Raw genomic sequence first — 12,817 nt, forward strand, 5'->3', positions numbered from 1 at the left:
TTGCTTCATGTTGAGCCTATATTGAGACCGAGAGGGGATGGATGCCATATGGAACTGTACCTGCGAATACTTATCCATCAACTCGCTTATGCTCAATAGTAAAGGGGTATGGTCCCCTGGCATGTGCTGCATCACGTACAATGCCACGCCGAAGTCTACGGGATTCGGGTTCAGGTGACAAGAAAAGGAAAATATAAGAGAGCATCCTTCATCCCATTCTCGTCAATCAACTCATCCGCTGCACATCTCCCGTTACTGTGTTCTTGCATGGAAAGGGTCAATTCCCTCATGCTGGTGGTATTTCATGTTACCTTGTTGTTGATTGCAGAATTCGATCACACGACCGGGTGCTCGCAAGAGGGAGATCTGGGCCTTGACAGACCCAGGGGTCTCCTCGATGGCGCACGCCAGATCCTATCATATCGATAATATGCCCCGAGGTGATCATACTCCGGCCAAAGAGATCGCAGATACTCATGATATCGCCCTTCAAAGGCTTCAGGATGCCACGTAGAAAGAATCTCTCCCAACCTCTGTCCTGTCGGATTGTGAGATATTGTCTGATTTCAACTCATGCATCCATACACAACAGAAAGGGCTTCATGGAAAAAGTCTGCCTGACTGGAATGGCAATCTAGTAATAATTTAGGCAGTACGCAGGCCTTTTTTTTGGCGCCGTGGCTGTACACATGGACTCAAACCCTATTCAGCCATTTCCGAGTGCATGGCGGCTAGTGACGACAGTCAACGAGGCTATAAGAGAAAAGGTCCCTTTCAACTTGAAAGACGTTTGAGAGCCTTGCCATGGAGGCACTCTCGCCTGACGGGTGGTTGGCCGGAGAGAGGCTAGTTCATTCGAAGCCCACGACGCTAGCTAATCGTGAGCATAGATGACGGTCATGTTCGCACAGAAGGAGTACATTGATGAGTCGCTCATGATTGCTCGTCCAAGCGTGAGCCATTTCAATCTGTCTTCTCAGAGCATATACAGATTGGCACTGCCACTGTTGACTTGGCCGTAGCTGAGATGCTAGATCCCATCTCTGCCCATCTGTTCATCCACTAACCGCCGTCTGCAGTGCCAGAAGCAAATATGTTCGAATACATCTTAAGCGATCTTAGGAACTGGATATTTGTCCTGCCCGTCAAGGCATAACCACACACCCTCCTAAAAGAGTGCTCATTTGCGAAAATCCATCGAATCATTTAATGACAGTGAGTTCAAGGGATATAGAGCACAATTCAGAACCTCAATATAATAATTCCTCGATGGTCTAACGGTCATGATTTCCGCTTGTCAATCCCAGCTGGGAACAAGCGCGGGAGACCTGGGTTCGACTCCCAGTCGGGGAGATTTCCTTTTTTGCTCATCTCATTTCTCGATAGCCAGAAGATGTATTTTCCGTGCTGTATATCTTTTTCGTCATAGTGGTGGCTGGCCGTCAAGCAGCAGTGGAATAGCACGCAAGCAATGCCACTGTGCTGCTCATGGCACGCTCGCGAGTACCCTGCAGGGCATAAACAAAGGACTGCCGGGCATACAACGAACTGACTAAGAACAAGGTCTTCAGCTGCTGTCATTCCGTGACTATATGGTGGAAGGGCCTCTCTCCTTTTCTGAAACCATCATCATGTTCGTGTTTTATTAACTATATAATCATGGTAAACATTATGTCGGTATGAAATCATACTGTACTCCAGCTCTTATCAACATGTGATAGTCCCAAAGAGGCAATATCACGTCTGAGTTCCACACTAGGCTTGGCGCGTCGAGCGCGTCCGCCATCGGACAAAGAAACCACCACATCAAGCCTGGAGCCCAGAGAAACTACCCCTCCACTCCCCATAGAACCAAGAGTAAACCTTCGCACCCATCGCCAGCAAGAGGTAATATCAAGCCGTCTGATTGCAAGACCAGATTACTTCATCACCATACCCGGATCCAGCGTCAGTGAGAATGCCTCCGAATCGCAAACGCCGCGCAGTACGTACTCTCTTCCGCCGATAAGCCCTCCAAAATAGCCAAGGAAACCACAACACTGATAAATCTTAAAACAGGCCCCAGAGAACGAGTCAAGCGAGGAGGTTGACGGTACCCCGCCTCCTACACAGAATGCGCCCCGCCGCCGGAGACGCGACGACTCTTCCTCATCCGAAGGCTACGCGGACGAGGGGTACGACATCCGGGCCCCGACGAGCACCGACGTGATGGTCAAAAAGCTCGTGCGACTGGCCCTGGCCACCGAGTACTCCCGACAACCGCTCCGCCGCATCGACATCAGCGCCAAGGTTCTGGGGGAGCAAGGGGCACGGCAGTTCCGGACCGTGTTCGACGAAGCGCAGCGGGTTCTGGGCGAGAAGTTCGGAATGCAGATGACCGAGTTGCCGGTGAGGGAGAAGGTGACCGTTCACCAACGGCGAGGTGAGTTTTCATGCACGGTTGAAATGTTCCCGATGTGGATAGTCGGTTTTGTTAACCCGTTTTGGGGGTTGTCCTGGTTTGCGCTGTAGCTGCTCAGAAGGTCGAAAAGGCGTCCTCGGGGAATAAGAACTGGATACTCACCAGTCTCCTGCCGCCGGAGTACCGCAGGCCGGCAATCCTGCGCCCGAGCAAGGCTCCGTTGGAAAGTACCTACACTGGGTTGTATTCGTTCATTATTGCCGTGATTCTTCTGAACGGAGGCACGATTCAAGAGCAGAAGCTGGATAGGTATCTGCAGCGGACGAATACTAACACCTACACGCCTGTCGATCGCACGGACCGGTTCCTTCAGCGGCTCTGCAAAGAAGGATACCTGGTGCGGAACCGCGATGTCGATGGTGGGGAGGAAGTCATCGAGTACATTCTGGGCCCGCGTGGGAAGGTCGAGGTGGGAGCTCAGGGCGTGGCAGGACTGGTTCGCGAGGTCTACGGCCAGCAGGATGCAGATGAGCCCGACGAGGAGTTGGAGATCCGTCTGGCGCGGAGCCTCGGGCTCCAGGCGCCTCAAGGCCGCGCGCAAGAGAGACCGGCCGAGAATACCCCTGCCAACGAGGAAGATGAGGGCCAAGGACCGCGGGGCCAAAGAAGACAACAGCCCCGACGGCGTGGACGAACCGAGTCTGGCTCTGAGGGCGAAGAGAGCGATTGATTATGCACCATGCTCGATGAATTGTTCCTTTGCGTTATCACTTTATCCTGGCCCTGCTCGACTGAATGATACCCTAGTTTATGCCATATGTTTGAGCTCGAAAGGTGCTTCCTGCTACTACGTATATCCGACTCGGAAGGCGGGATTAAGTTTCTGCAAGATGCGGTCTTACTTGCATTTCTACACTCCATGCAAACCCCGAAACTGCAGCGGCATCCCTGTCTGCACGTCACACTGGGACGACCCTGCATTCAGCCACGTAGTTACACAATTTTATGCAATTCCGAAAACATTGATAAACACTCCCAAACTCAAAAGGTGAACATCGCTTGCATACATCTATATGAATTAAGACAAATCGCTATACAGGGGTGGTGTGTTTCGCTATTACATATTTACTCGCTGTCGCTGGCACTGTCGTGCACGGAGCCACTATCCGCGTCCTCCCGGAGTCCCTCGGCCATCACGTACTCGGCTTGCTGCAGGACCGACTTGATCTCTGGGTTGTTGTAGACGAGCTCCGTGGGCTTCTGGCCGTGCTTATTCCGGACCCGCGGGTCGCAACCGGCGTCGCACATCATCCGGACCATCTCCAGCCCTAACTCGGCATCCTTCTCGTTGGCATAGCGGACTGCGACGTGCAGCGGGGTATCTTTGTCGAGGCGGGTCAGGGGGTCACATTCGAAGTACTGAATGTCGAAGAGGGTGTCCATGGTGTCATCTGTATGTATCCGAAGAATTGGTCAGTGTGCAGGTCTAGCTTGGGGGCTCCATCGCTGGAAGGTGGGTACTAACAGCTTCCGTATGAGGCGCAGATGTGTAGGGCATGGTTGCCCATGGAATCCGTCACTCCGTTGAAGAACTCGGCCACCTCTTCGTTCGACTTGTCCGTCATGCCTTCAAGCACCTGTTCTATCAGGTGAGGCTGGTCGCGCCGACAGGCCTCCACAACCAGCTCACGCGGGGAAGCGCCCTATGCACTAGTATGAGCAATGTAGAAGGGCAACGGAGGTGAGGATGGCACTCACCTCGTCAGCCATTATGAATTCGTGTGCGGGGTACTGAGAGTCGGAAAGAGATGATAAAGCGCAATCAATCTCCAAATAATCCGTCAAGATTCAGTAAAGTCGCTGCCCTGAGAGTTGCTGTGTATTAATGCCGCCGGAGAAGCCGCGAAGTAGTCAGGAGGCGGTGTCGGAAGCAACTAGAGGATCAATAGAGGATTAGCACGAGGCATGTGGGGAGCAAAGTCTATATATAGGCTTGCACAAGTGAGGCCGAGCCATGAGGGACAAGAATAGATCGCAGCAAGCCTCACTTACAGTTCCAGATCGGTTTGCAGAAGCTAAGTTGTGTTTGTGTTTAGATGGGTGTTATTATTGCCTTATGCCTGATGCCTCCCTATTGTTGGCTCCCCGCCGGCTCTCGACGCGGCGGCAGGCGGCCTATCGGCAAGCAAGTTTATCCGGTCTGTTTCCAGTCTTGCCCCGCGTCCAATCGGCGGCTTGTCAAATCTCGTCCGCCCCAACGGCATCGCCGGCTGATAAGAGCCTCAACCCGGCCTAGTTCTTTATCGCTGAGATCGCATGCGACCCTGACTGACTACTGCGCGAAACAGTGACAGCTGCTGCACTGGATTTCTTCCCGTAGTCGCCTTTATGCAGGGCCACACATTATGCGAAGAAACTTGCTACCGTGACACCAACATTGCTACCCACTAGACATCTTTGATTGACGGATCTTCTAGCCAGGAAATATCCTCATCATGCCGTTGACCTGTGAGTCCCTCCTTCGCGCGCGGGGTACCGCCAGCCCAGCTATAGCTACATGATTCTATGGATGGGACATCTCTGACCCCGATTACTCAATAGTCTGTCCCAATTGCAGCAATGCGCTCACCATCTCGCGAGCAGAGCCGACCGGAAGACATCCATTGGGCGTCAACCGCTTCGAATGCCGCACCTGCCCCTACCAATATGTCCTGGAACAGAGCTGGTTCGAGAAGACTCCGATGAAGCAGAAAGAGGTCGAGGACGTATTTGGCGGCAAGGAAGAATTTGCGAATGCGGATAGCGTGGCCAGTAAGTTGCTTCGCCTTCAATGTTTCTCCCTCTTGGCTGTGTGTTTCGATACCGCCAGCTTGGAGAGACAAGACAGAGAAGAGAGAAGGAAGCTTGCAGAGGCTGACCTCCTCCTCCTCCCCCTCCTTCAGCCCAATGCCCCGCAGAGAACTGTAATGGCGACCGTGCATATTTCTTCCAGCTGCAGATTCGGAGTGCAGATGAACCGATGACTACATTCTTGAAGGTGGGTGCTAATTTTAATCATTTATTTTTTTTTCTTCTTGGGTTTTACCCCTCCCCGCGGCTCTCCTGCGGGATGTATGCATACTGCCCGACATGCCTTGCTGATAGCGGATATTACATTCCAGTGTACCACGTGCGGCGCCAGATGGAGAGAAAATTGATGTGTCTTGCCCCTCGATCCAGGTTGGGAACTATACACCTATAATGTTGGGGGAAAATGTTTTTTTGTCTGATGGATTAGACTATAGAGAAGAAGAAGCAGTGGATTTGTGTTCCGACACAAGTGGTTTCGGTCTCTGGTGGATTTTTTTGGAGTCAACTCTCGAAGTCTAACCTTCATGATGTCGACCTTTGGGCCCTTCACGATGGCCTGTATGATGATGTATACATCTATCTAGCTTAAACAGATACCCCTCAATAGATGATTGACCGCATGATGTTCCAAAGTAGTTAAAACAGCACTAAGGATGTTGACTAGTAGTTCAGGTAGAAGCAGGAAGGGCTAGTCTGTCAGAGCAAGCGCCGAACCCAAAACAAAAAGAAATTTCAAACCCGTGCTGATGGGAATTTTACCTTTGGACCGGCAACGGGCAGATAATCCCCCGATCTGGATTGGTTCGAGTTAAGGTAAGCTTCCTTTGTTGATGTGTTGTGTTGTGTGGCATCTAGTCCGGCTCTCATACGGTACCAAACTTGAGTCATTTTATTTGCCCCCCCCCGACACCCTCGGGGACTCGAATAGGTAAAGGTCAAGAGAAGAAAGAAGATGTGAGAGCCGCCAAAAATCGACGACCACACACACGCACACACAGACAACATGATTGCGCAAAAAAAGAAAAAGAAAATAGAAACAAAAGGGAGGGGTGGCGGCAAAAACGAAAAATCTGTTCGTTAGTAGTCTACCGGTAGGCGATCAGTGTGCCTAACAATATCAAACATGTTGATTTTTTTTAGTCCTTTTCCCTTTCAAGGTCCATCAAACGGAACAAAATCTAGTTCATCGAACGGAACACACCAACCACCGGGAGGCAAAAAAAAAAAGTCGGTATCATAGCAACACAGACTTTTTCCTTTCCCGTTAGATAAAATAATGATCATTTGTTGGTGCTGCTGCTGCTGCGGCGGCGGCGGCGACCGCAAAGTTGACCTCACATCCCACCGAGCCCACAGTGGATCGGGGCGGGCGCCACTCGGCCGTGCCACAGCTGCCCTTCCAACGGACAAATCAACGTTGCCACCTGCCGCGGGGTTCTGTTGCAAACAAGGCCAACAGAAGTCGGACCAGCAGCAAAAATCCACTCCTTACCTGCGTTGATGCCCAGAATTTCAGTCCAAACCGAGGGGTACTTACGGGAACCTTGAACAGTAGTACCTACGTGCTGCAACCCCCACCTTGAGTTTACGGATTTGGTAGTATGTAGCCAGCTGGAGGCAATTTTTGAGGGAGAGGTACCAAAGAAAAGGATAGGGGGTAATACCGACTACCGAGTATCTGGATAGGTGGAAAGAAGGGAAAAGGGTAGGTAAAGAAAAGAAGAAAAAAAAATTCTTCGATATAGTGGATACGGTTGCAAGTAAGGACTCCGAGTGGTTCAAAATGAATAGACAGGATAAGCAGAACCAAGTAATGATCGCATGGGCTCTGCTCAGTCTACTCAGTCTGCTCAGTCGGCTCATGCTGCAAGCAGTCCAGGCTCCGCCCAGCAGGTGAAGATTTTTTTTTGCGCTGGGCCCGCATTTGGAACCAACCAGACTGGAAGTGGGGCTGGGTCAACCTGGTTTACCCCTCCATGTCCAATTGCGCTCATTATTCGCCAAGGGTTGGAGCCCGCCCGCTTAGTCGCCCTCTCGCTTGACCCCTCCATATAAGGATTTCCCCTCCTCCCCCCTCCCACAGAATTTTCTTCCTTCCCTCCCCGTCCGCTTCAGTACGTATATCTTTCCCCCCTCCTTCTCGCTTCCCTCTTCCCTCTTCCTCTTCCTTTCTTCATTCCTCTCTTACTGACTTTTGTTGTTCAGCACCTCTACGCATTTGTGGCCGTAGTATCTGAGCAATTTTTTTAGAACCTTTTCAAAAGTTCACTTCACAACACCGTCACCATGGGGTAGGTCCAGCCAACATTCAGAGTTTTCCATCCACACGAGCAGTGGTGGCTTGGATCTTCCATCCAAAAGAATCATCCAGCTAACTCATTTCCTCTCCAACAGTAAGGAAGAGCGTTCTCACATCAACATCGTCGTTATCGGCCACGTCGATTCCGGCAAGTCCACCACTACCGGTCACTTGATCTACAAGTGCGGTGGTATCGACCAGCGTACCATCGAGAAGTTCGAGAAGGAAGCCGCTGAGCTCGGTAAGGGTTCTTTCAAGTACGCTTGGGTTCTTGACAAGCTCAAGTCCGAGCGTGAGCGTGGTATCACCATCGATATCGCTCTCTGGAAGTTCCAGACTGCCAAGTATGAGGTTACCGTCATTGGTAAGTTGTCTCCCAGACTCTACAAGCTATCCTGCACCTTCTAACCGATTCCCCATAGATGCCCCCGGTCACCGTGACTTCATCAAGAACATGATCACTGGTACCTCCCAGGCCGATTGCGCTATCCTCATCATTGCCTCCGGTACTGGTGAATTCGAGGCTGGTATCTCCAAGGATGGCCAGACCCGTGAGCACGCTCTGCTCGCTTTCACCCTCGGTGTCCGTCAGCTCATTGTTGCCCTCAACAAGATGGACACCTGCAAGTGGTCCGAGGACCGTTACAACGAGATCGTCAAGGAGACCTCCAACTTCATCAAGAAGGTCGGCTACAACCCCAAGGCCGTTCCCTTCGTCCCCATCTCCGGTTTCAACGGTGACAACATGCTCGAGGTTTCCTCCAACTGCCCCTGGTACAAGGGTTGGGAGAAGGAGACCAAGTCCGGCAAGGCCACCGGTAAGACCCTTCTCGAGGCCATCGACGCCATTGAGCCTCCCGTCCGTCCCTCCAACAAGCCCCTCCGTCTTCCTCTCCAGGATGTCTACAAGATCTCCGGTATTGGAACTGTGCCCGTTGGTCGTGTCGAGACCGGTGTCATCACCCCTGGTATGGTCGTGACCTTCGCTCCCGCCAACGTCACCACTGAAGTCAAGTCCGTTGAGATGCACCACCAGCAGCTCAAGGAGGGTGTTCCCGGTGACAACGTTGGTTTCAACGTCAAGAACGTTTCCGTCAAGGAGGTTCGCCGTGGTAACGTTGCCGGTGACTCCAAGAACGACCCCCCTGCCGGTGCCGCCAGCTTCACTGCTCAGGTCATCGTCCTCAACCACCCCGGTCAGGTCGGCGCTGGTTACGCTCCCGTCCTCGACTGCCACACCGCTCACATTGCTTGCAAGTTCGCTGAGCTCCTTGAGAAGATTGACCGCCGTACCGGTAAGGCCATCGAGCAGAACCCCAAGTTCATCAAGTCCGGTGATGCCGCTATCGTCAAGATGATCCCCTCCAAGCCCATGTGTGTTGAGTCCTTCACTGAGTACCCTCCCCTTGGTCGTTTCGCCGTCCGTGACATGCGCCAGACCGTTGCCGTCGGTGTCATCAAGGCCGTCGACAAGTCCGCCGGTGGTGCCGGTAAGGTCACCAAGGCTGCCCAGAAGGCTGGTAAGAAATAAGCTGGTTTCTGAAGGGTGATGATGTTGTGATGATGCTTTCATGATTACAAAATATGGAATTACGGAACTAGACTTGGGTTATGTAGTTGATCCTACAAAACTTGAATCATGAATCATTTCGTTCTATTTTCTTCCTACCGTAGATTGTTTCTGTCCCTGCTGGTAGATTGTAGTTGTCCTGACCTGACGTCGTCAATATTACATTGGTATAGCTTGAACCACGCTGACCAATGTCCTGCTGGTCCAGTGTTCGTGCTCCCTTCGTCACCTTGTTATCACCAGTTGTCGCCGAGAAGCTCTGGTAAGTCTCTTGTGCCATGCTCGGATGGGCATCGTCCACTTTAAACCTGCTCTGCGGCTTGGGCTGGAGAAGTTAAGTAGCCCTGATGATCTCGGCGGCATCGATCAACCCTGTCTTGGACCAAGACCCAGCTGTCCTTCATCATCTGCGGCGTCTTTCTCGCATACTACGTGCGCATCGAGGCGCCTCTGTGGTCGCACGGTGCATAGAAGAGCCCGCTTTTGCGCAGGCATAGCATATTTCGAGCTCCTGACAGTCCTGTTTTTGGATGGTGTTTGTGCAGTGTGCTTGTACTTTGCTTTGCTTATGCGTGTCGATTGTTCTCTGGGCGCGATGGTGGCTGGTAGACCGATCTCGGTGGTTGGTTGTTTGGCTTGTGCTATGGATGCGAAGGGGGAGGGTGGGAGGAGGAAGGGTCATGGTGTTGATATGGGAAGCTCTGGTGTTTGTCTGTCTGTCTGTCTATCTATCTATCTCTGGCAGTGTCGCCTTCCGTGGTTCTGTGGGGGTTGGTTGGGATGGTGAGGCTCCCTGTCTGGGTCTGCATTTAGTGGTGGGAATCAGCCTTCGGTATGTGTGGTGACTGTGGTGTGCTTCTTCACTTTCAGTGCGGTGAGTTTGCTGGATTGTGGTGGCTGGCCTCTGATGGATGGCGGGCGAAGAATAGACTGGAGAGGGTGTACATGACGGCAACAGGGTGCCGGTCTCTGCGGGCTGCTTTCTTGCACTGTTGCCTTTTCGCGCTCCGGGTTGTCGTGCATGGCTTCCCTTTGTGCTGCAGGTGGCTTGTGGTTTCTTTGTTCTTGTCTCAAGGTGTCGGGATTACTTACGTCGAATGGACGACCCCTTGGTTCCTGAGATGTATATATCCGTCGCTGTCGTTACCGAAGCTGGGCCGGCATTTGGGGTCTAGATCACGCTCCCAACACACACAGCCCACCACTCATCACTGGATCCGAACGCAGAGACGAAAGACATACACCGACGAGGCCACATACACGTGGTCGCCGTCGCAGGCTACCTACCTAGCTCATGGCCTCTACCGTATATCCCAAGCCCCGCCCATCTGGCCCATATCGAAATACCGCATTGTACATGGCTCAACGTCGACATGATAGATAGGTCGTCGCATCTAGGCTAAGCACCGACTGATCAAGCGTGCATATACATTTAAGAATGTCCTCTCGCCCTCAAAAGTGGCTTACCACCAAGAAACATAGCTCATAGCCGATGGAGGGGATTCTCATTCTTCCAACATCGCATCGTGCATGTGGCCATGTAAATCTTCATCTAGTTTTATGCCTTGGTACAACATACTCTGTGACAAAAACGATAACCACTCCCCCGATGGTCTAGTTGGTTCATGGCGTTCGGCTGTAATGGAAGTTGTAACCGAAAAGTCACCAGTTCGATTCTGGTTCGGGGGAATGTTTTTTTTTTTCGGCTGCTGGGTAGTTGGGTGGGTTACCACTTCGTTAACTTTCCTGTTGCACGCTTCGTTTTTCCCCTCCCGTCTCTCTCTTTGTCCTTTTAGGGAATCCTGCCCAACTACACCGAGTCCTCCATAGCCCAAGAAACGATCATAAAAAAACAAGTATCAAGGAAAATAGAATTGACGCCCCAACACAGCGGAGGCCGGTCGTCCTGGAGGCGCGGTGCAAGCAACACAGCCAGCCAGCGGCAGGTCTACCACCTCTTATGTATCGGACGCGCTGTAAGTTACACCCTGCATTTGGATCTCAACACCTTTGGCCACCAAGGTTCAAATCATACATCCCTTTCACTGTACTAAAACCATGGCACAGAAGCCCACCGCACGAGAGGAAACAACAGCGCCGCCGTTGTTGTGCGCACAGCACAGCCAAGTATATCCATACACACGCATTCGTCATCCTCCGAGGTTAACTAAGGTTCGGCGACTCCTTGCTGGAGAACACGATGACCTTATCTCCCACGTGTCGAGGGGGGCATAAGTATTGCATAGCCCCTGCATCACTACATACACGGACGAATCCGTCTGGTCCACTATCTGTCGACAACGTCATAAGCAATGGTTGGCCCCCGGGACGAGGATGAGGGCATGGTATGGTGTATAGAGCCCAGCTGGACCGATGCTCAAGCATGGCGTTTTTGTTCATCCTGGGAGAATAAACTAACCGGCCCCGTTCCAGGCTGAGTCTGGATCTCTGTAGAGGGGTATTTATAGTTCAACCTGGATGCCCGTAGGACGGATATAAGCACGGTTGCATTGACGGCTCGCTCCGTCGCTGAAGTTCCCACTGATTGGATACATCCGTCGAGGAGAACCGGTCGCTGCTGGTTGGATAGACTCGAAGGGAACATGGGCTTGTTTCTATGTACTGTCACAGTCACGGGTGTTGAGGACATCGACCGAGCGGTGGTTTCAGAGCTACATCAAGAAAACCGATTGAGATGCTCCCTGCCGAAAGCCCTGGTGGATGGGTAGGGGGAAAATACAGAGGCAAAAAAAATAGAACTCCCCCGAACCAGAATCGAACTGGTGACTTTTCGGTTACAACTTCCATTACAGCCGAACGCCATGAACCAACTAGACCATCGGGGGTATTCGATGTGAGAAGCAATTTGATTGCACAATATACGCTTGCAGTAAGGTAGAGTGTACCGCCTGGGAGTCTACTAATATAAACAGCAGTACGCGCCACGAGGTACTTCGCTGAGAGTTTTCACTATTCAGTAGTCGCACTCTCTGAAACGAAGGGTCACTGGCGTAGCACAGGGATGTGACTAGCACATTGGCACACGCCGTGTGTACCAATGCTAGGTTACCTGCCGTCCCTGACTCTGTTCGAGCTTGCATACATCTTCGTGCCGCGATGAGTTGGGCCTGTCAAGCGGCAATAGCATCGGGGTAGGTGGGCTAGCATCTCGGTTGCTGGCGACTACTGTGATATAATACAAGGGGCGGAGTCCTAACCGATTGCGATGACTTCAGGGTTGTCCACGGTCTAGTCTATGACGCTTGACGCACCGCACCGTATGGCTTGTCGGAGATCGAGGAGTATGAAGAAAGTGTCATCCAAACCGTCGACGGGCAATCCGGTTGGACTGGGAGTACGGCAGGCGAGATCATACCTCTCCTGGCTTTGGATGAGTTGTACCTCGCTGTAGATTTATCGTGGCCTGCGTAGCTGAACATGTCTTCAACACCTCTCCTGTACTGGAATAATTCTTGGCCAGATCAGTACTGCCGGTTGATGTCGGGAACCAACGACGGTGATCAATTTGGCCTACTTCATCTAGGGTGGTATTCAGCAGGCGGGATAAGTGTGCCCCTTAGGACAGATTGCATGCAGCCATGCATGATAGAGGGCCAGGCATGGGGTTGGGTGAGTGGCATATGGGTAAAGGGGAGATAACAACCCGTGGATTGCCGTGGTTCGAAGGGGGGGGAGG

The 12,817-nt window shown here is 52.1% G+C and overlaps 4 protein-coding genes and 3 non-coding genes across 7 annotated transcripts; 5 read left to right on the forward strand and 2 right to left on the reverse strand.

The window, feature by feature from the left end:
• The first annotated feature begins 1,263 nt into the window (after window positions 1–1,263).
• BO95DRAFT_t156 lies at window positions 1,264–1,353 on the forward strand. The gene has a single exon. It is a non-coding gene; the product is annotated as a tRNA-Asp (tRNA).
• Window positions 1,354–1,801: 448 nt separating this feature from the next.
• On the forward strand, window positions 1,802–3,476 carry BO95DRAFT_443108 (MAGE domain-containing protein). Its single transcript, XM_025586594.1, has 3 exons — window positions 1,802–1,984; window positions 2,059–2,422; window positions 2,512–3,476. The coding sequence occupies exons 1-3, from the start codon at window positions 1,958–1,960 to the stop codon at window positions 3,129–3,131; spliced, it is 1,011 nt and encodes a 336-aa protein (XP_025441960.1). The 5' UTR covers window positions 1,802–1,957; the 3' UTR covers window positions 3,132–3,476.
• BO95DRAFT_443111 (ankyrin repeat-containing protein ANK1) lies at window positions 3,436–4,515 on the reverse strand. The gene is made up of 4 exons (XM_025586595.1): window positions 4,454–4,515; window positions 4,160–4,335; window positions 3,927–4,104; window positions 3,436–3,852 (listed from the first exon to the last, which is right to left on the reverse strand). The coding sequence occupies exons 2-4, from the start codon at window positions 4,169–4,171 to the stop codon at window positions 3,527–3,529; spliced, it is 516 nt and encodes a 171-aa protein (XP_025441961.1). The 5' UTR covers window positions 4,172–4,335; window positions 4,454–4,515; the 3' UTR covers window positions 3,436–3,526.
• A 381-nt stretch (window positions 4,516–4,896) lies between these two features.
• BO95DRAFT_463970 (putative translation elongation factor EF-1 alpha subunit) lies at window positions 4,897–9,081 on the forward strand (the record flags this gene model as incomplete). Its single annotated transcript, XM_025589018.1, has 4 exons — window positions 4,897–4,909; window positions 5,003–5,212; window positions 7,654–7,914; window positions 7,973–9,081. The coding sequence occupies 4 exons, from the start codon at window positions 4,897–4,899 to the stop codon at window positions 9,079–9,081; spliced, it is 1,593 nt and encodes a 530-aa protein (XP_025441962.1).
• Window positions 9,082–9,690: 609 nt separating this feature from the next.
• On the forward strand, window positions 9,691–10,531 carry BO95DRAFT_141387 (uncharacterized protein). Its single transcript, XM_025580583.1, has one exon. It carries the CDS (start codon window positions 9,955–9,957, stop codon window positions 10,495–10,497), a length of 543 nt encoding a protein of 180 aa, XP_025441963.1. The 5' UTR covers window positions 9,691–9,954; the 3' UTR covers window positions 10,498–10,531.
• A 192-nt stretch (window positions 10,532–10,723) lies between these two features.
• On the forward strand, window positions 10,724–10,809 carry BO95DRAFT_t157. Its single transcript has one exon. It is a non-coding gene; the product is annotated as a tRNA-Tyr (tRNA).
• A 1,071-nt stretch (window positions 10,810–11,880) lies between these two features.
• Window positions 11,881–11,966, reverse strand: BO95DRAFT_t165. Its single transcript has one exon. It is a non-coding gene; the product is annotated as a tRNA-Tyr (tRNA).
• Between the last annotated feature and the right edge of the window lie 851 nt (window positions 11,967–12,817).

This window comes from Aspergillus brunneoviolaceus (genome assembly GCF_003184695.1).
Source record: "Aspergillus brunneoviolaceus CBS 621.78 unplaced genomic scaffold BO95scaffold_36, whole genome shotgun sequence".
Taxonomy (NCBI): Eukaryota; Fungi; Ascomycota; class Eurotiomycetes; order Eurotiales; family Aspergillaceae; genus Aspergillus; species Aspergillus brunneoviolaceus.

Coding starts and splice junctions, on each gene's coding strand:
- BO95DRAFT_141387 (XM_025580583.1), top strand. CDS start 9,955: ATGTGTGGTGACTGTGGTGTGCTTCTTCACTTTCAGTGCGGTGAGTTT.
- BO95DRAFT_443111 (XM_025586595.1), bottom strand. Junction 3,853..3,926: donor CTGCGCCTCATACGGAAGCT/GTTAGTACCCAC, acceptor GGATACATACAG/ATGACACCATGGACACCCTC.
- BO95DRAFT_443108 (XM_025586594.1), top strand. CDS start 1,958: ATGCCTCCGAATCGCAAACGCCGCGCA. Junction 1,985..2,058: donor CGAATCGCAAACGCCGCGCA/GTACGTACTCTC, acceptor ATCTTAAAACAG/GCCCCAGAGAACGAGTCAAG. Junction 2,423..2,511: donor GACCGTTCACCAACGGCGAG/GTGAGTTTTCAT, acceptor TTTGCGCTGTAG/CTGCTCAGAAGGTCGAAAAG.